Here is a 21,448-nt window from a genome sequence, read left to right on the forward strand (position 1 = left end):
ACGCTCAGCGTAGCGCCACCCGGTGTGTGCCGTCTCCGGTTGCGGTGCGCTCGCTCTCCGTGGGCCCCGGCCCGGTGCGGAGCCCTTTCTCCTGCAGTACATAGGAACGGAAGCCTGGCGTGTGTGTTGGGTCAGCAGCTGCGTTCTCCGCTCACACTCCCTCCGCTGTGGTCACTGCACTGGAACAGCGACCCGGAGCCATTTCTCTGCTGGTTCAGAACCGTCACGCTCAGCTGCGGTCCTGCATTTCTAATCGGCCACATTGCAGTGCCTGCTGTCTCTGGTGTTCCAACGCTGAGGAATCCTGACCGCGGTGTTCGCTAGGGTGAAGCCGGCCGCGGTCCTCCTTCCGCTGGCTGACTGCTCCCTCCTACGTGTCGACCTGCCGCTGGCAGTGTGACTGTATCCCCCCCCCCAAGATCAACATGTGGCCCTCTCCTCACCCCCCCTCTTCCCCACCCCATCTGTTAATGATTTTCTGCATCCGCATCCACTGAAGATGTGCGCTTTTCCCAGCCCTCTCTCGGCACCTCTGCCGCTCCCGTCGGGACGGGGTTACCGTCTTCTGACGGTCCAGAGACGCACAGCGAGCAGCCTTGTTCTCAGTGCCCTCAGACTAGGGTTACTCACGAATGGTACAATTAGAAACCTCTCTAAAACCGCACTTTTAAGTGGCGTAAGAGCTGAACATCGGCGGTTCGGGCACATTCCGGCTGTCGCCTCTCTCTCTCCCTCCCTCCTGCTCCCCTGTCGCATCCCCTCTGTTGGCCCATGGAGCAAAGAATTTGTAGATCCTTTACAGCTGCTTTTCACGGGGTTCTGATGGCAACAGTTAACATTTATTTATTTAGCGGACACTTTTTTGTCCAAAGCGACTTCCGATGAGCTCTATGTAGTGTTATGAGCTCACACACCTTATTCACCGTGGTGACTTACACTGCTAGATACACTACTGACAATGGGTCACTCATCCATACATCAGTGGAACGAACACACACACACTGTGGGTGAACCTGAACCGCATGTCTTTGGACTGTATGAGGAAACCAGAGCACCCCAAGGAAAATCACACAGACACACGGAGAACATACAAGCTGCACATACGCTGAGCGGGATCGAACCCACTTCCTCTCGTACCACCCAGGCACTGTGAGACAGCAGCGCTATTTGCTGTGCCGCAAGCATTCACATTTGCTTCATATGTGTTGTTTAATGATGGGGTCCCGTAATCTGTTCTCATCCCCTTCACACATTATTCATGTTAAAATAGTACTCGTATAGGGTAATAAAATAACCCACCATATTTATAATTGTTTTCATGCAACAATTTTATTTCACTTTCATTTTGAGATCTGTCATCCCCCCCAGCACTGGTCAGAACTTGCACTTTTTCACTTGCGAATGTTTGTGAACAAAAAGAAATTTGAAGGGAATCGCAAAGTAAGTTTCGTAAACAAAGCGCAGATGCTGCCTGGCACCCGAACAATGACGCGCGTGGTACCTTGCAGCAGCACGGTCAGCTGATGTTATCGTATAGAAGGTGGAGCGGTCGGTTAAACGTTAGGACCGAACTTCGGGATTCAAATGACGGAATGCGGTTGAGGGGATGTCTGTTGGGATGGATGGATGGACCGAGCGCGGGGTCTGGCAGTGGTCCTGGTTTGGCGAGTGGGCGTGGCCTCGCTGTCAAGTTAGTCTGGAGGATTCGGCGTGCCGTACATCAGCATCAACTGTCCCGGTTAGCTGCCTACACTCCAGCAGCAGCTTCTTTGCAGTGCTTCCATTCCCACGGAGAAACCGCAAGACACACACACACACACGCACACTGCGGAGTTCATGAGGGACCCGTTTCGCCTGAACCCCCCATCGGAACGCAGGCACAGCCATATGCTGCCTCCGCTCGCTTTCATGTGTGCTGTCCTGCCAGAAGCAGAAACAGATGAAACCACTTTTGGGCCAGAGCTGACTCTGAGGGGCGACTTCCACGCCATCCCCACCGAAGCGCGGCGGCATCTCTGCAGCAACGTAAAGGCTGACTCGCGCTTCTGCTCGTCCGCAGGCGGGAGGCGCTGTGCGGTGTGTAGGAGGCTCGCCTCTCGCTGAGCCGATGATGTGCCCTCCCTCCCCCTGTCTGCTCTCACCCCAAATCACCTTCACACTGCGGTGTCCTCAAACGGTGTGTTAGAGCAAATATTGGGAGCGCCGCATCGATCCGCATTTGATTTACGGTCTGCCAAACATGCTCGGTTTTTGTAGATTCAGACGTTTCCCCACCGTTCCCCTGCACCTCCTGGCCCTTCGGAGTGCGTCTTGCCTTTCCTCACGCCCCCCCGCTGACTCTCCCACCGGGTCTGGCGCCCACACGCCTGCCGTTTGAACCTTGCACCATAAGTCGGAAGCCCTGGGATGGGGCCGAAAACGGGTGGCGATCTTGCTGCCGAACGCATCGGCATTCCGGCGTTTCGGCACCTGTGCTGTTGACTGCGGAGGAGAACACCCCTGAGCTGCGTTGCGCTGAGGTTCGGTGCGAGTGCTGCGTTGCTGCTCTGTAGCGCGGTGAGCGATGGGCCGTGTCAGAGGAGGGGGAGGGATTTCTTATGTCACCCTGTTGCACGTTTGGCTCCCAGTGGATAGTACCAGCTGTTGGACCGCTGACTTGCAAGGTGTTGGCGTTTTTTTGTTTACTTATTAACCCCCCCGGGAGTCTGAACGGTGTTCGGACACAGATTAGAGCCCCTTTCCCGACTGTCCGGACGTGCGTCTGCCACTCGCCTGCTCTCAATCCACCGCAGTCTGCGTTTAAGGCCCCGCCTTTTCACTTTGCTCATGAATGTGCATAGGCTGGCTTGGGATGCTTCCGAATGTTCGGAGGATGGTCTCGCCGCGCATGTTGATGGATGGAGGGTCGGAAGCCTGCGAGATGGGACGAGCGTTCGGCCCCCCCCTTCGCCTCAGCAGCGCCGGGACCCAGCCCACGGTCGCGGCCGCAGTTGCGGTCACACGCCGGGCTGCGTCCCAGGCCGGTGCCAACCGCTCTTCCTGTATCCGTACAAACACCGCTGACCCCAGATGACAGTGTTTTAAATGCTGGGTTTTGTTTCCGAAACTAGACTTTGTTTCAGGCCGTGTTTTTCGGAGTTTTCGGGCTCGCCTCGTTCAGCCGGGCCGCCGCCACTGCCGCCACCGCCGCCTCCTCCTCCCAGAGAGGAGTTGTGTGCATTCGAGCGAAACCCGCCAGCCTCCAGCTGCTGCGGTCTTGCCTGCTTGTGCAGACACGTTCCTTTTGTGTGTGTACGCGCAGTCAGGTAGCGGGGCGAACGCACCCGGGGCGTTCGCTGAACCTCCTGCGTGACGGCGGCCGAACCGTCGCCTCCTGCGGCGGTGCAGGTAGAAGTCGGGCCCTGGTTGGAAAGCCTTTCCTAAAACCCGCTTCGTTTCTGCCCCCTCTGTCCAGATCTGGCATCCCTGGATGGCACGGTCACGTGACCAGCGCTTGCTCACTCTGTCCTGTGAGAACACGGTAAAAACGAGCAGCGGGCGCCAGATGCAGCATCTGCTGTGACATGTGGTGAGGTTGCAGGGAGTGGAGTGTACTTCACAGAGCTCTCCGCCGTGCGCCGTCACAGCCTCGCACATTCCTTTCTGCTCTCGGTGCGCAGCCTCGCGCCTCGTGCTCACCTCGGGTGCCGTACCGCGGTCAGCCTGCGCTCGCTCGCCCGGGCACGGTAAACGCAAGGTGCCACTCGGCTGGATCTTCTTTTTCCCTCCCGTTAATCGCGTTCGTCCCTCAGGCCTTCGGACCGAAAAGGAGTTTTCTGTCGGCTGCTGAGCCGTGTGTTTGTGCGTTTGGAACGTGGTGTTTGCGTGTTTAAAGTACCACGTTCGTGTGTGTGAGAAAGAAAGAGAGAGAGAGAGAGAGTGAGTGTGTGTGTGTGCAGCACAGAGACCTGATGCTCGCTCCATTGCCCAGTTAGAGGGAAGCGGAGACTCATCCTTCCAGGCCGGGCTCAGCGTTGCGCCCTCCTGGACCGCAGCGCCGTGTCCTCGGCGCAGACGTCTCGAACGAAAGCTCCCGTGTTGAAGACACCCTAACTCTGTCCCCGCTGGCAGTGTGGCGGCACGGGAAAATTAGAGCTCCTTCCCGCAGCATCGCTGTAACCATGATCACAATACCCATAATCAGCACACCCATAATCGCCGCACAGCAGCCATAATTATCATCATAATCACCACCTTCATACTTATATCCATCCATCCGTCAGTCCATCCGCAGCTTGGGGAGGGCCGGCCGTCGCCTGGCTTAAAAAGTAGATGTTTACATAAACATTCATAAATAAACACGTATGTGAAGACTATTGTAGGATTATGGAGTGCAATATTGGAGTAATTTACCCCGTTAATAAGCGTATGGTGCGGCGCTTTGTTCAAGGCGACCCGTGGCGATCCGAGTCACGTGGGAGCCGCTGCAGCCGGACCTCGGCGATGGCTCCTCGGTGCCGCCCCAACTCGCCAATAAGGTGCGGAGGGTCTTCAGATCAGCCTCGAGGAGGAAGTGCTGAAGGAATCGGCAGGGAATGGAGCGCGTGAGGACCGGAGTGCATTTTGCCTCTTTTTTTTGTTTTTTTTTCTTTTTAAGAAAAACTGCTGCCTCCTTCTCTTTCAGGGGTGTGGGGCTCATTATGTTAACTTTAACAATGGCGAGGGGCCCTGCTGTTGTACCCTTCATCTTCGTCCTCATTAGTGTCTGAGCTGTCACATGGTGCTGTGTGTTAAGCTAATGTACAGGCTGGAGCTGCGGCGATGATGATGACGATAACGACGAGCGTGTGCAGCGTTGCAGTGAAAGACAGAAGACGGCGTGTGACGTGCCGTATGACGTGCCGTATGACGCACGTCGCGCCAAATCGGGGGATTCCAGCGCTCCGCGGTGCGGCACCCGGCAGGGTGTCGACGCTGTAGCTTCAGCTGGCTTTCATTTCCCCAGAACAAGCAGACACGCCACGGGTGGGTCGAGGCTCGCTCGTGCTTCCCTCGGCGTCTACGGGAACGCGGTGCCGAGGAACGCTGGTCGGGGGACGTGCTCCCCGCGTTCTGGCTCCGGACTCGATGATTCGTCCCCCCGCGCCGAGCGCGAGCGCTGCGGTGCGTGCGCCATCTGTCCCTCCGGTGCGTCACCACCTCAGCAGGCTCCGTGCGCTCCCGAGGTTGATGGGATCGAGATCCGCCCTTTCCCCGGCCGCCTCGGTCCCGTAGCGCGTTCAGGGTCTGGTTCCCGATGCTGCGGGTTCTATTGCGACGGGCCCCGCTGACCAAAGGTGCACAGAGCGCAGGGTTCGATCCCACATCCCTGCGCCCTTCGACACAACCCTGCTGCAGACGACAGAAACGGCCAAAGTATCGGGAGTCTTTTCAGCTGTTTGGGACTCAGCGGGACAACTGATAGCTGGGAAAGAATTTATTTATTTAGGCATTTTATTTATTTATTTTCAATTCCCATTTGTAATCTTTCTTGTATGTGATAAATAGTGGTACACTTCATATAATAATAGTAGTAATAATAATGATGATAATACTAGTAATGGTAATATAGTAATAGTTGTTATTGATTATTATTAAAATATCAATTTTACTTACTGTTTTTAATAAGCCATTTCTGAAAAACACTTTAACGATGCGCATTGGCTACACTCTACAAACTTCCCCAGGATCTAGTATGAGATTGAGATGCACTTTTTTTTTTGAAAAATACACACACACACACACACACACACGCAACTTCAGTCCCTCGTTGTGGTAACGCGCTTGAAACCTGGGCTGCAAACATATACAGTTATGGGGTGCGATATGTCACCTGAAGCAGGTGTTTTACATTCCGTTCGGGTTTCCTCCCGCCTGCCTCTGTGCTGCGGGTGATGAACGTGGAGACGGCTCCACGAGGAGATTCCTGCAGTGGGAAAAAGATATATTTATATATCTGGGGCGAGTGTTTGCAAGCCTTTGGCATTACTAGAGAATGTTGCAAATACATTTATGTGGTGTTTTTTTGTAATTTTTTTATAAAAAACTGTAGGTGATGCAACATTTTGGATTTCATTTTTGAATTCAGGGCGCAACGGTTTATTAAAACGTCTCTTTTCATTCAGCGCAATGGTAAGTTTAAATCTGTCTTTCGTTTTCCGTGATCGTCAATGGGACAGATCGTAGCGTGATGGTTAGCGCTGTGGCCTGTGGAGCCGAAGGTCACAGGTTCGAATCTTGCCTCCGGCTGTGCTCCCCTTGAGCAAGGTACTGACCTTGAAGTGATGGAGTAAAATTACCCAGCTGTATGAATGGGTAAGTAATTGTAAGTCGCTTAGGAGGAAAGTGTGCAGAGACTGTGTTGCAGTGCTGCTCTGTTGTCGTGTGAATGATGAAGGTGGGTGACTTTTGGGCCCTGGGCTCGATCGCACTGCTCAGCAGGGGGCTGGACGGACGTGGGGGGGTTTCCACGATGGGGGGCTGTGTTCGGTCACCTTGGCTGTGTTCCTGATTCCTACCCCCTCTACAGTGAGGGGCGGTGCTTTCAGCCTCTCAGGGCTCTTCCTTTTGACTCCTGTAGATGAGTGGGGGGGGGGAAGGGACTCATTGAAGTTGTGTGTGTGTGTGTGTGTGTTGCTCATCTCGGTGGGTGGTGTGATGTAGAAGCACAGATACAGCCACAGAAAAGCCCCTCCCCTCGCACCCAGTCCCTCCTCCCCACGACAGCAGCAACAGTGGAGCGGCCCTCTCCCCTCCAGCCCCCGTTGAGCAGCCCTGCGTGCATGTCATTAAGTGAATGCGATGTCATGTCCCTTGATTTTTGGGTGGACACGATAATGGAAACGACGTGCGAAAAAGGACTAGAACTTTGAAGAAGATAAATCATGGGTTGAATAGCAGCTCCAGAGAGGGGGGTGAAGGTGAATACCAATGATCGCCTTAGCGGATTATTGATTAGTGTTTCGATGCGTGTGTTTGCAACGTGGCGGTGGCTAATTGGAGGTGTGCCCATTACGATATGCTTCGGGGGGGGGAGCACAGCGGTACAGCGAGGTGGTGCGAGAGGACATGGGTTCAATCCCCGCTCAGTCTGTGTGGGTTTCCTCTGGGTGCTCTGGTTTCCTCCCACACTCCAAAGACATGCTGTTCAGGTTCCCCCATAGATGTATGGATGAGTGACCCAGCGTAAGTAGTGTATCTAGCAGTGTAAGTCACCGTGGTGAATAAGGTGTGTGGGCTGATAGTAACACTACATAGAGCTCATTGGAAGTCGCTTTGGAGAGAAGCGCCAGCTGAAGGAAGTAACTTACACACTTAGTCTGGGCCGGGAAGTTGTCGGGAATATTTGCGCGTTCGTGTCGACACGGTGTAGCAGCAGCTGGTCAATACAGGTCAGACTCCGTGGAGTTTGCGTGTTCGTCCCATGTCGGCATAGATGGAATAACGGGAACGGTAAACTATTTCCGGCTCCTCTCTTTTACCTGTGGAGGTATGAAACGCCACGGTGCCACATCCAGGTACAACGAGTTACGGTGCTGTGTGTGAATTTCCTATTATCTTGTGGTCCATGTGAGTGTGTTTATGGTGACAGCAGTGCAGGAATGCAGTAAATTTATTTATCTGACACTTTTCTTCAAAGTGACCTACAATGTTAATATACCTACAATTATTTACCCATTTATACAGCTGGGTAATTTTTCCTGGAGCAATTTGGGGTAAGTACCTTGCTCAACAGTACTACAGCTGGAGATGGGATTTGAACCTGCAACCTTGGGGTCTAAGCGCCAAAGCTCTAACCACTATGGTACCAGCTGTCCTGAAAGCTGTCACACACCTGTGCTCATGGCTGATTCACTTGTCTTGGGTTGTTCTCTGGTGGTTCTGGGAGCTGGTAAATAAACCGGTTAGTAACCGTGTGTCTGGACATCATACTGATTTCAGTCTCTCACACACACACACACACACACACACACACACACACACACACACACACACACACACACACACACACACACACACACACACACACACACAGAGAGAGAGTCACGCAGCCTTGTGCAGGTGCTCAGTGTGGACGTCCCTGGGTCTCATCCCATAGTCCTCTCCGCAGTCGGCGCGCTGCGGGTCGTGTGAACCGTACGCCGACCCGCTTGCTGCAGTCTTGGTTCGCGGTTCAGCTCGGGCTCCTCGGTGACGTCGGATCTCCTGGGAGACTCATCCCAGCTCCTCCACGAGCGTTTGATCCTTCTAGCAGGATGCTGCTGTATTTCCAGAGCCTCTGTAGCTGCTCTCTTTCTCTGTGTGTGTGGGGGGGAGAGAAAGAGAGTAACTGTGGCGGCATGCGCTCGGTCAGCCGTCCATCTGCCGTCTCCGCACGTTGCCTGGCCGCGTGCCGCTCACTCTGACACCTGTCCCTCCAGCTGATGGGGAATAAGCCTTGAGAGTAGCTGTCATCGCGCTCCATCGGGACCCTGGCGCTCGACCGGACCGCCAGCTGCCCGGATGCCTGTTGTGTGACGCAGTGGATCATGGGAGCGCGGTTTCTGGCTGTTGGGACCGAACGTCTGCGTTTTTTAACCGTATACAGCTGTGGACCTTTATTATTAAGTCGTATGTATTTTGGAGCTCAGTTCGAGCATGAATGGTCAAGTGCAAGTCCATCGATGTGGACCGGCGCTCAGTTCGCTCCTTCCTCCTCCTGCGTGGACGAAGAGCCGACGTGGATAGGTTTCGGTTCCCCACAACCTGCAGCGGTGCATTGTGGGACGCGGCAGAAGGGGAAGAGCAGTGTGCTCCGTGCCCGTTGTCGCACTTTGTCCAACTGGCTCGGCTTTCGGTTTGGATCCGGAGACGCCGCTCCGGTGTGTTCGGGGGAGACCAGCGAGTCGAACCCGCTGCGTTTCGGAACCCGCTTGCGCGTGTGCGTCGCTGCAGTCGACGCTCTGGGCCACGCCGCTCTTGACCTCTCCGATCCTTTGCTTGGGCGGTGTGACCGCGTTCGCTCAGGATGACCGCGCTGGGTGTAAACGGGTTCCTCGGGCCGCAGTGGGACCTCCCGCGCTGCTCACCAGCACTTCGGTGCGGTCCCTCTGCGGTCGTCCTCTGGTCTGTCTGCCTGCGCTCATCTCTGCCCTCGTCTGCGTTCCAGGTTGACGGAACCGTCCGGATCGCTCACAGACGGACCGATCAACTACAAGTACAAGACCAAGTGCACGTGGCTCATCGAGGGCTAGTGAGTAGCAGGACCTTCTGCGTGTTCCTCATCGCAGCGCCTTTGGTGTCCAGCAGCGTTTTCAGGCCACACCTAAACCCGGAGTAAAGCCTCGTTCTCCTCCCCTCCAGCCCGAACGCCGTCCTGCGGTTGCGCTTCAACCACTTTGCGACGGAATGCACCTGGGACCATATGTACGTCTACGACGGCGACTCGGTCTACGCCCCCCTGATCGCCGTTTTCAGGTGAGCGTCTCCGTCTCCGCCCGCGTTCCTGGTCCATGAAAAACACTTCAACAGAAGGAAACGTCCGAAGGAAGCAGCCGGAGTTTAACAGCGAGATGGTAGTGTCCCACTTTACCACGGTAATCGTTCTGACGTGCAGCAACCCCCAAAGGGATCACCCACCTTCCCTCTTCACCGGCGCGCTGTGTTGTCTGAGACCGAATGAGCCGTCAACCGCTAGTCTCTCACAGCCGGCAGGATGTCCTAGTGTCCTCACTCACTCTCTGATGCGGTAAAGGTGTGGTGGAGACGCAGTGTGTTGACTCCACAGCCCCCCGCTACTCAGCGTATTCAAAATGTCATGGCTAGTTCTCATGACTATTAAATTAGTAACATATTATAACTTTGATCCTAATTGAAACCCTAATTTACAAAATTGGCATAAATATTGTCAGGGTTAAATTTACCGTGTTGCACTGCTACCGAACGCGGTGAAATTGCAGCACGTCTCGTTTGTGGTGAGTTCCTGCTTGATGGAATGGGCTTGCCAGGTAGCTCTGAGTGCGTTATTCGGATGCAGGGCGGGATGTGCAAAATGGAAAGCGGCGATGGAGGACCGGCACACTCAGTTCAGTTTGGTTAGTGTGGGTTTCCTCCCGGTGCTCTGGTTTCCTCTCACAGTCCACACTTGTTTCAGGTGAATTAGTGACACTAAACTGCCTGTATTGTGTGTAAATGTGTGTGTGGCTACACTGCAGTAGACTGGCATCCTGTCCAGGGAGTATCCTACTCAGCTTCCAGGATAGGCTCCGGACCACTGCATCCCTGATTTGGACAAGCGGTTAACGATTCGGGGTTGTTTTCGGACATTCCGCCAACAGCCTGTTTCAGGGACTGCTTCTGCGATGCCTACCTGTGTTAAATTCCTCCACTGCTTGGGTGACAAGCACCCGAAGGCCAGTTCAGCGCATGACAACCCCTGGCCGGGATGGCATGAGCCAGACTGTCAGAGTCTAAAGCCCTGTTGTCATACGCATTGCCATCTGGTGGCCATGATCTGTCATGGCGGGTGTGAAACTGCTGTGGATGGATGGAGACACCAACCCTCCAGGAGTAAGACAACAGCTCAGTCTGGAGAGGTGCATCATTAGTGTGTGTACGTGTGTGTGTGTGCGCATGCGCGCACGTGTTTCTTCTCTCAGCAATCTGTTCACATCAAAGGAGGCCCAGAAAAAGTTGAATTTTTATTCCTGCTGCTGTTTCCAAGGCAACGGTTGCCGCAAGCCTGGAGACGGCGGGCCGCTGTAGCGACCCCCCCCCCCCCCCCCCACCGGCCCAGTTTGTTGTGCTGAGGTGAGGCCAGGTGTGTCATCTTCTGCTCCCCATCCCCTTCCCCCCGACAGCGGCCTCGTCGTGCCAGAGGTTCGAGGGAACGAGACGGTCCCCGAGGTGGTGACCACGTCCGGCTACGCCCTCCTGCACTTCTTCAGCGACGCCGCCTACAACCTCACGGGCTTCAACATTTTCTACTCGTGAGTGCGCCGCTCGCTCCCTCTGCGTCCGGGGTGTGTGTCCGTTGTGGCATACAGCGTGTGGAAGTGCGTGTGTGTCTTTTCTAAAGGTGTATGCACGATGAGTTCGTTTGGCTTCCTTCTTTTCCTTTGATTAATTTAGTCTCGTGTCCCGATACTTGTGCTGCTTTATAGATGAGCGCTAATGGCTGTGTGTGTTGTGCCATCTGCCAACAGCATGAGACGGTATGTTGTCACAGTTGTAAATGTCGCCGGGGAACTGGTGCCCTGAGCCTGGGCTGCTCATCGTCTGCGGCCCCCGCTCACCGTCGCCCTCTGGTGGCACTGGGGGACAAGCGCCTGCCTGTTTGGTCGCACTCCACGATGGACCTCATGGTACCGCTCTCAGTTGTGCGTTGGCCCAGGGTCGACCGGGCCAGGTCCGATTTCAGCCAGTCGAAGCCTAGCAGCCTAGACTCCCTTCTCTGTCAAACCGCGATTGCCTGTCCGCAGAAGAGGAGGCGAAAGGCGCGTTCGGGGACGAAGACATGCACAGGTCTCCTCTGTCTCTGGTGCTTCTCAAAACCACTGTTTTGAACCCCTGACTGACTTTGAAGTGCTGCTGAGAGACTCCATCTCTTCCTAAAGCCTGTCCTCATCGCAGGTGGACACATAAGTCCGTCGCTGTGGAGCGCCCAGTGTCCCAGTAACGGAGTAAAGAGAACTAGTTCATCGAAACGGCATCCACTGTCCAATCGGAGGCCAGCGAAAGCGAGCAGGCCCCGCCCCTTTCCTGGCGATCTTAGGCCAACCACTGTCTATTGCTTTTCCCGCAGGATCAACTCGTGCCCGAACAACTGCTCGGGCCACGGGAAGTGCTCCACGGGCAACTCCATCGCCAGTCGCGTGTACTGCGAGTGTGACGACTACTGGAAGGGCGAGGCCTGCGACATCCCCTACTGCAGGAGTAACTGCGGCAGCCCCGACCACGGCTACTGCGACCTCACCGGCGAGAAGCTCTGCGTCTGCAACGACAGCTGGCAAGGTGGGTCTCGGGGTCTGTGTCCTTTGCCGTCGCGTCTCACCGAAGTGCAAGGTGCTCCGCTGTACAGATCCACCACGGCTGATGTTAGTGCAGCGCTAACATGCGAGGAACACAGTAAGCTTGAGCACACGTTCGTTGCCGAAGCACCGCTATCGTTTTCTGTAGCACCTGAAGTTCTTACGGTATCGAATAAGTACTTGAAGCTACAACAGCGCCTCCTGCTGGCGATGTACTGCAGCAGTCCATTTCCAAACCGGTGGCTTTGGCGCCACCTGCTGCCCACATGTAGCCACAAATCTGATTTAAAAATACATTTAAAAAATAAACAAACCTTGATATTTTCAGTAGTGCAGAGTGGACCAGATATTTACTTTGCATAAAGACCCATTTTTTTCCGTTGTGACGTCAAGAGCCGACAGCAAATGTGCATTTCGGTCAAGCAATAAGTAATGGTTTCTTTGGGAATATTTATGATATTAAATTATAGATCATAGTAGTTAGTAATACTGGGTGTTTATATTTTACCCTGTGAGCTTTTGTCTTGCTTATATCTGCCATAACTGACAGTTTTCCTGAGCTGTGGAAAAGCAGAACATAGGGATACTGATGTGAGTGCCTTTTTACACCATATTTACGTCAACGTTGAATTATTTGTCTGCCACTTTGGTCCTGATCGACTCACGCTGTTAGCTATGAACGCTCGGCTACTTAGTGATTTATACAGTTGGGTATTTTAACCGTATCGATTCAGTCAGCGCTTTGATGGAGGGTGTCTCAGCAGCATGTGGTGTGGGATTTGAACCTGGGTACTCAAACTGTGAGAGGGCAGCTCTAACCGCTACGCCCCCTGCTGCCCTATAGAGACTGTGCAGGAAGGGTTGGGGTGTGTGCTGCATGTAGGAGAGATGGGGATGACCGTGGTCTTTGGGTGTGAGGCAGTGTCAGCAGAGGTGTTGGGAAGGATGTGTTTAGGTGACGGGGGATTGCTCTGGGATCCTGGGCCTCGGAGCCTTGGGTTCGAGAGGAACGTCGCAGCGATGGGCGCCAGCCCCGGAGCTCCGAATGCTGCAGAAGGAGGTCGTTCTGCTGGCAGGTGTTCAACCGCTCCCATCTCGTCCTGAGAAGGTGATCATTGCGGTCGTGGTGACCGGTAAATGAAGATATACAGCGTTCCACCACAAGAGGGCAGCACAGGACTGTGTTAGTGCAACAGCGCCACGGGGCAGAAAGTCACATTTTTACTGTCTCTCATCAGCAGTCTGGACCACTTGTGTCTCGTCTGTGCTGCCCCCTTGTCTCGTCCTTCTGTGTTTCCCACTTTGTCCTCACCAGACGGGTGTGTGTGAGGAGACTGAGAACGCCGTGTGTCATCTGCGACCGCAGCGCGCGGATTAATTAAAGCGCTCGCTTAAAGGACGCCGCATCCTCCAACGCTGCGCTCTCATCGCGTCTCTCTCTGTCCCCACTGTGTCCCGGCCAGGTCCCGACTGCTCCCTGACGGTTCCGTCCACCGAGTCCTACTGGGCCCTGCCCAACGTGAAGCCCTTCAGCCCGTCGGTGGGGCGCGCGTCCCACAAGGCCGTGGTGCAGGGCAAGCTCATGTGGGTCATCGGGGGTTACACCTTCAACTACAGCTCCTTCCCCATGGTGCTCAAGTGAGTGCGTCGCTCTCAGCCCCGTAGCGTTTCTGTGTGTGTGAGTGGGAGGGGCGGACCGGACCCTCGCTGCCCTTCATATATTTAAAAGTAGCAGGATTTTAATTGGTCCAACCTTAGGAATTCAGCAGTATAAACTTGAAAAATGATAATTTCATCTGCATCGTAACTCATATGAACTCGACGTCTTGTTGTGACAGCGTGCGACTCGGGACGACTGTACTCGTTCGCACTTTTGAAATACTGCACTTTTTCTGCCGTGTTTTCCTACATCTTGATCTGCTGATGGTGTCTGAGAGCAGCTGCTGCAGTCGCTAATCGATAATGTAAAATATTATGACTGTTTTTACACCCACAGCTACAACCTCGAGAGCAGCATCTGGAATGTGGTGCCGGTCCACAGCGGTCCACTGCAGCGATACGGCCACTCCCTCGCCCTCTACCAGGTACCTACACACACGCACAGGCACACACAGAGAGCACCTTGGGACACTACTGCACCGGAGACGGTGTCACTGGGTACAGGGTGGGGGAAACGTCCTTCAGACACGAGTCCCAGTGCAGACTGACATGTCCAGCTGGACTCGAACCCCCTTCGTGGCTCAGATAAACTCACATTTTTCTCCTTGCGTATTTTAATGTGCTTTACATCACCGTACAGTAAGAAGTGAGCAACGCAAGTCCCAGCGCGGGTAAAAAGTGTGCCGTGAAAGTCGACATTGACTGCGTGCGTCTCCGCTCGCTGCGCAGCTCGCCGAGCCGTTCTCCCACACACGCCGTGACCTCGATAAGTTGTGTTAATCTTCATCTACGGGGCGATTTGTCTGTGGCGAATGCGCTTTGGCTGGAACAAATTGCGCGCCGTCGCCGGGTGAGGAAGGACACGCTCTCGCGGTGGGGGGAGGGGGGAGGAGGGAGGGGGTGTCCCGGGGAAGCGTGAACCGCTAAGTGCTGGAAAATGTCTTTGGCGTTGAGCTCCTTCGCGCTGCAGTTAAAGGGCGTTGGGGCGACAGCGAGCGCGCGGCGAACGCCCGGCTTCCCTTGGCTTAGCGCAGACACACGTTCAGGAGATCAGAGGCTGCGCTGGGAGCGCCCGGGAACAAGCGGCGCCTCGGCGCTGTCAGCGCGGGGCACCCGGCCGCCCCTCGGAGAGGGAACGTCACGTCGAGCACATCAGCCCGTCCATCTGCCGCGGGAGCCGTAGGATTACTGTGCTCTGCTGTGTTAATCGCACGTTCCAGCGCCGCCGCTTGGGTCACGCCCACCCGCTTTGGTGGCTTTCTGCTCCCGCCCTTCCTCGCTTTGGGCCCCCGGCATCCCGCCTCCGAGGCCGAGCAGATAGCAGCCGTGTGGGGCTTTGTCTCCTCGCTCCGCTCCGAATCACGGATTGTCGGTGTCGGTGCCTGCTGCAGATAAACCCGCTAACGGTGCATGCTGGGTATTTAACTTCTGCTGCCTAGGACTGTTTGCACTGTGGTGCTTGAAGTGTCTGTGTATGCATGCTTGTGTGTGTGCGCCCTCCCGCGTGCTTTCTGACTCTGCGTGTGTGTCTCCGCTTGCAGGACGACATCTACATGTTTGGCGGGAAGATCGAGACTCGAGGAGGCAACGTGACGGACGAGCTGTGGGTGTTCAACATCCCGAGTCGGATGTGGTCCCTGCGGGCGCCCAACGTGCTCGTGCACGGGCAGCAGTACGCCGTGGAGGGCCACTCGGCTCACGTGGTCGAGCTGGACAACGGCGAAGTCGTCATGGTGGTCATCTTCGGGTACTCCTCTATCTACAGCTACATCAGCAACGTGCAGGAGTACAACCTGCGTGAGTGTCGCAACACCCCCCCCCCCCCCCCCCTCCCCACAGACACATGGGTTCAACCATTACAGTGTGTCGCTGGTCCAGGGAAGCCAGGTCTCATTGGGGTGCCAACCCCGTATACATGCCTAGTTTCTGACCAGTCCAGGTAGTTGCAGTGCCACCACTGGCCAGAAGGTGGGGATGTTGTTCCACGGCATTCCGGCCACGCTCTGTGGGCGATGTAGCCGAGTGTCCCCCGAGGAGCCCGGCCATGCCGATGCTGCCCGGAGCGTCAGGACGTGTTCAGGAACCCCTCCGTGTGCTGTTGCTGTCTGCACGGTGTAATGTACCCTAAACGGTTAAAGGTGCCGCTGCATGGTGGGGTGCAGCGAGGAGATGCCACCTGTGCAGGTTTGGGAGCCTCCGAAGGGGCAGCGGCAGAGCAGCGCGAAAGCGGTATTTTTAGCTTAGTCAACAGCCGGTGAGGCGGGACACGGATTGGGGGGGCTGACGGGGGAACGGAGTGGCGGAGGGGGACGCTCCCTGAGTGCGGCTCAACTGACCGAGCGCTGAATCGCCAGGATCCCAGAAGTGAGCGAGCGCCCGGGCACCGTTCGGTCACCCGACCTTGAGCCGCCAGAACACAGTGTGTCTGTGTGTCTCGGGTGACGTGTCCCGAAATGTTTGTCGTCGACACCGATTGGCCGCTTGTCCTGTTTCGCAGCGCGTCACTACTGATGGAATCACTATGAGACAAATAAACACCGCTGCTCGTGAATATTCATAAGCACCTGTTCGCAATTCTGCCGGCGTGGAGCCCCGACGTGCCGGTGGAGCAGGATCTCACCGTTTGGGGTCGCGTGCGAGACCCCCGCTGGGCTCCACCAGAGTGGGTGCAGCTGGAGCCCCACGATGGCCCTCTGCAGGGCCGTTTCCGCAGCGACACGGAAACGATCCTCACGGGCGCGTTTACCAGCAACAAACGCCAGCGAACGCCAGTTCAGGTATCGGCGATGCGGATGCGTCACCGAGTGACGTTCAGCGCTGCGCGTCCACTCTATAGTAGCAACACACACACGTTTTAACAGTCGCACACTTGTGCGTGCTCACTTTTGCTCATTGTGTTTGACACCTCTTTAACGCACACGCCAACACGCTGTCTTTATTTGCCGCGCCTCCCTCCCCTCTCGCTCGCTCTCGCGCTCTCTCTCCCGCACAAACACACTCGTGCTGTTTTGTGTGCGATGATTCACGGCTTTCTGGAAGATGATTCACACAAGCTGCCTTTAATGGCTTCGCTGTTGAGAATAAAGTGTACGGTTTGCAATGTGGCTCCCCCCCCCACCCCTCCGCTCTGGCTTCCCACAGAGCCCAGGCCCCTGTCGGGTGGCTCGGGAAACCCTCAGTACCGTGTCCCTGAATGCCACCAGCTGCCCCCGACGGGGGGCCGCTCACACCGCCAGCTCCCGAGGGAGGGGCTGTGGGGTGACTGACGATCTGCAATGTGACCGATGCCTTACTGTCGGGCTCCGGTGCGCGGCACCCCTATTAGCGAGGAAGCCGAGGGAATGTTCCGGACCGTTCCGGACCATTCCGGGGTCCCCAGGTGAAACTCGAGCGCGGACCCCGGGTCTTGGGTTCCTCCTGTGGAATGCAGCTGTGATTTGTCACTCCGTTATGATGGGTGATGACGCCGAACCCCCTCAGGTTGGCCGCCGGGGCACGCGAATCTGAGACCGTACCGAGATGGCTTTACGGAAATACCACGGCGGGGGGATCTTTGCCCGCATCAGGCTGTAAAGTGATGAATTTCCCACAATGCACAGCGTTTGTCACGGAGCGGAAAGCGAATTGTCACGCCCTTTGTTTTGAACAACGAAATCAATATGCCTGACGGTTACACAACATTAACTTCTGTGTGTGTGTGTGTTTCTCCTAATGCTTTGTATTAATATTGTCTGTGTGTCCGTGTAAACGTGTTACTGTCTGAATATTAATGCCTCACTCCGCTAGTGGACCCAAACTGACACACTCCCCCCCCAGGCACGAACACGTGGGTGGTCCCGGAGACCCAGGGGGCCATCGTGCAGGGGGGCTACGGCCACAGCAGCGTATACGACGGCGTGAGCCGCTGCGTCTATGTGCACGGCGGCTACAAGGCCCTCCCCGCCAACAAGTACGGCCTGGTGGACGACCTGTACCGGTTCGAGGTGCGGAGCCGGACGTGGTGAGTGATGTCACTCGTGGCCTCTGCCCCCTCCCCCGCTCTGCTTGGATTTGATCACTGAGTGACAGAAGGAGAAGCGATTGAGATTGATGGAGGTGATTGAGGCGCAGATTCTCGGTAGGAATGCGGTGGCGCTGCTCCAGATCAATCCCCCCCCCCCCCCACTGGCGCCGCTGACTCAAGGTCAGCAAAGTGAGAGACTCGGCTCTATATGGAAGGGTCCGAGCTGTCGGGGTATTTATTTTCCTGCCCCCAACCCCAGCGAGTATCCCTCACAGCGAACTCCGTCCACACCAGCTGTCCTCCTAGTGTTACCCTGATACCCGGCCCCTGTCCGCACCCTGCTGTTGTCACGGTCCCCCGGGGAGACGGAGACGGAGACGCTCGTCTTGAGTTTCTCCGCAGAGCTGCGGCTGACCCTTCGTAAACAGCTGTGACCTCTGGGTCACCGAGCCTAGGAGCGCTCGGGGCTTCTGGCGGAGCACTTCCAGCGTGGCGATGGAGCGCAGACCCTCAGCCGCAGGACCTGTCGGGTGGAGTGGCGGCTGGCGGAACTGCCATCTCTCCATACGCGCCAATCGCTACAGCAGCAGAATGTAATTTTGACTCTGGCATTACACTGCCAAAAGGGGGCGCCCTCATCGCACAGACATTGTCCTGCTCTAGTATTCCGTGGGTTCCAGCGTTCCCTCCCGCAGCTGTATCGGTTCTGCTTTTTTCATCCTCCCCCAACAAAGAGATGCTTTCACTGGTCACTGGGCAGGAAATACCGCGGGAGTATTGGCTGGGATGTCATGGTGTTGTACTCATTGGAGTCTGTGTGTATTGTGTATACACAGGATTACTGCTGTCCCATTGTATTTGAAACCAAGATTGCTAAAGAAATGAAAAATACAAGCACAAAGTATGACCTCCTTCCTCGTGAGCATGTGAGAGGGCAGAATGGTTCTTCTCCATATCCCAGAAACGAGACTGTGACCAGACGCTCGGAAGAAAGCCGGTCCAGACAGGTCCCAGAGACTCGGGCAGGGGGTTCTGGCGTTACTCTCTTGTCACTGAGGGGTTGCCCTTCAGATCTTTCCTTTTTGAAACGCACGCCTGCACCTGGAGGTCTGTCTGCCCGATTGTTTTATGCTGAAGTTGTTGTCGCTGAGTTCAGCAGAGGCTGTCGGAACGTGTGGGTGGTGATGTAGCTGTCAGGGTGACCGTGTTCCTCCTCCTGCAGGACGATTCTAAAGGAGAGCGGCTTTGCCCGATACCTGCACTCCGCTGTCCTGCTCAGTGGTTCCATGCTGGTCTTTGGAGGAAACACACACAATGACACATCCCTCAGCAATGGGGCCAAGTGTTTCTCTGCTGACTTCCTTGCTTATGACATAGGTAGGTACCGGCCTGTTCTCCTCCCCCTGTGGTACAGGCCCTTCCCATTTTCCCTTGTCTATGAAATACATTCATTTATTTAGCAGATGCTTTTCTGCGAAGTGATGTATATCTCATAGAAAATACAATTTGTGTATTACAAACATGTGATTCTTAAGTACAGTTGGTTTGTTTGTTTCCACCATGTGCACCAATGCTCATCACACGAGTAGCTGCATAAAACTCAGAATATTGGCAATTCCTGATCACCTTCCTCCTATTTTTTTTTTTTTTTTTTTTTGAGATACACAAACATTTGTGTGCGTTACAGGAGTAGCTGTGTAAAGGCTTATCCAGGTGTGATTAGAAAGTTATGCTGCATGAACATTTATACTTTAGATGAACTTAAGAGATGATGGGCGAAGTGAGTCTGGAAGAGGTGAGTTTTCAGACCCTTTTTAAATGCGGACAGAGTTTCAGCAGTTCCGAATAAGAGGGGGGGGTCATTCTACCACAACTGAGCCAGAATCAGGAACCTCCGTACTTTACCTTTCGTGTGTGGGACCACCAAGCGGGTAGATGTGGAAGAGCATAGTGGTCCGGTTGGGGTGTAGCAGTTGATCATGTCTTGTAAACAGCTGGGAGCAGCTCTATTGATGCATTTTTAGGCAAGGTCTTAAATTTGATCCAGGCAGCTATAGGAAGCCAGTGTGAAATGAGTAGAGGAGGTACATGGAAATGCTTCGGCAAGTCAAACACAACTTGTGCAGCAGCATTCTGTATCAGCTGTAGAGGTTTGATGGCAGTCGCGGGAAGGCCACACAGGAGAGAGTAGCAGTAGTCCAGACGGGATGTCACCATGGCCTGGACAAGTAGTTGTGCAGAGTCAGTTGTGAGGTAAGGACGGATCCTGCGGATATCATGCAAGATGTATCTGAAGGTCTGGGTTGTGACTTCGATGTGCTGAGAGAAAGATAGACTTGGGTCAATCGTTACTGCCAGACAAGTAGGCAAAACGACCGAGTCATCCAGTTTGATCGAGGTGTAGGATCTCTGTTCTGGAGAGGTTGAGTTGGAGGTGGTGATCAGACATCCATGCAGAGGCAACTAAGTGCGTGGAAATGTCCGATGGTCCGGGTGGAAAGGAAGGGTTGGGTATCATCAGTGGAGCAGAGGTATTTGAATCCATGGGAGATGACAGGGCTGAAGGAGGAGGTGTAGATCGAGAAGAGCAGAGGACCCAGTACCAAGCCTTGTGGAACACCGGTTGAGAGAGGCAGAGGAGAAGAACGGGAGCTCTGCCAGACCACTTGATAGGATCTGTCAGATAGGTAGGACTCAAACCATCTTAGTGCTGCTCCTTTGGTCCCAAGCTCACTAAGAGAGGAGAGTAGAATCCGGTGGTTGACAGTGTTGAATGCTGCAGACAGATCGAGGAGGATGAGGACCGAGGAGAAGGGAGGCTGTTCTGGCCGACTGAAGAGCATTAGACACTGCCAGGAGCGCCGTCTCCGTGGACTGACCAGCTTTGAATCCAGACTGATATCCGTTGAGGAGATTTTTCCGGGTGAGGAGTTCAGAGAGTTGATCACAGGGCCACCCGTTCTAGAGTTTTAGACAGGAAGGAGAGGAGGGAGACAGGCCTGTACTTCTGGACTGAGTTAGGATCCATGGAGGGTTTCTTTAGCAGAGGTGAAATAGGTACTTTTAGGTACGTTTTACTGAACCGGAATTGTCTGTATAATTAAAATTTCCAGCCGTATTGCTGTGCGCCTTTAATCAGTGCAGTAAATCCCGCTGAGTGACGTTTTGACCGCCATATCTGCAATGGTCGCCAGTCCGAACTGCATCACGGCACCGCGGCAGAATACACGTTTGAACCCTTTGTCGGTTTACAGTGGAGCGTCCCCGTTTGTCCTCCGGGCTCTCGCTGCCGTGCCCCCGGCTGCAGGGCGGAGAGAAGCAGCGCTCGCTAATGGGCTTCCCCGTGCCGGCCGCAGGCGTGCTGGGGAACAGCGTGTGTCTGTTCCTCGGCTGTCCGCTGTGCCGCGGGAGCCGGCGGGCCGTGCGCTTGAACTTAATTACCGTTCCGAACCCGTCTCGCATCGCAGCAGCGCGACAAGGGCACGTGAGCCGCGTTCGACCGTGGCGCCGCTCGGTGGCACGTTAACAGCGGCGGGTGGAGGCGAGTTTACCGGGGTGGAGAGAGCCCAAGGGGCGGGGCTCCGTTCGGTCCAGAGACGTTTTGTTTGGTGGAGTGGACATTTTATGGGCTCCAGAGACAGAGAAGGTTTTGTAGGGCAAGAGATTCTGAGCAATTTCCCAGGCCGGCAGTACTCATCGACGCATCGGACTCGGTAGTGGTCCCAGTAACGTTGTCCAAGCGCATTGAAGGTCTTTATGG

At 55.1% G+C, this 21,448-nt stretch overlaps 1 protein-coding gene across 3 annotated transcripts in view; it reads left to right on the forward strand.

Moving 5' to 3' along the window:
• The window catches only part of atrnl1b (attractin-like 1b), an 86,264-nt gene that overhangs the window by 5,853 nt on the left and 58,963 nt on the right, over positions 1-21,448 (forward strand). For all 3 annotated transcript variants that reach the window (XM_029250680.1, XM_018762625.2, XM_018762626.2), the window contains 9 exons: positions 9,167-9,250; positions 9,361-9,474; positions 10,857-10,985; positions 11,801-12,009; positions 13,490-13,664; positions 14,023-14,110; positions 15,227-15,482; positions 17,502-17,685; positions 18,911-19,065. In XM_029250680.1, coding sequence (XP_029106513.1) covers positions 9,167-9,250; positions 9,361-9,474; positions 10,857-10,985; positions 11,801-12,009; positions 13,490-13,664; positions 14,023-14,110; positions 15,227-15,482; positions 17,502-17,685; positions 18,911-19,065 — 1,394 coding nt within the window. The remainder of the gene's footprint in view (positions 1-9,166; positions 9,251-9,360; positions 9,475-10,856; positions 10,986-11,800; positions 12,010-13,489; positions 13,665-14,022; positions 14,111-15,226; positions 15,483-17,501; positions 17,686-18,910; positions 19,066-21,448) is intronic.

Source organism: Scleropages formosus, chromosome 3 (genome assembly GCF_900964775.1).
Source record: "Scleropages formosus chromosome 3, fSclFor1.1, whole genome shotgun sequence".
NCBI classification, from domain to species: Eukaryota; Metazoa; Chordata; class Actinopteri; order Osteoglossiformes; family Osteoglossidae; genus Scleropages; species Scleropages formosus.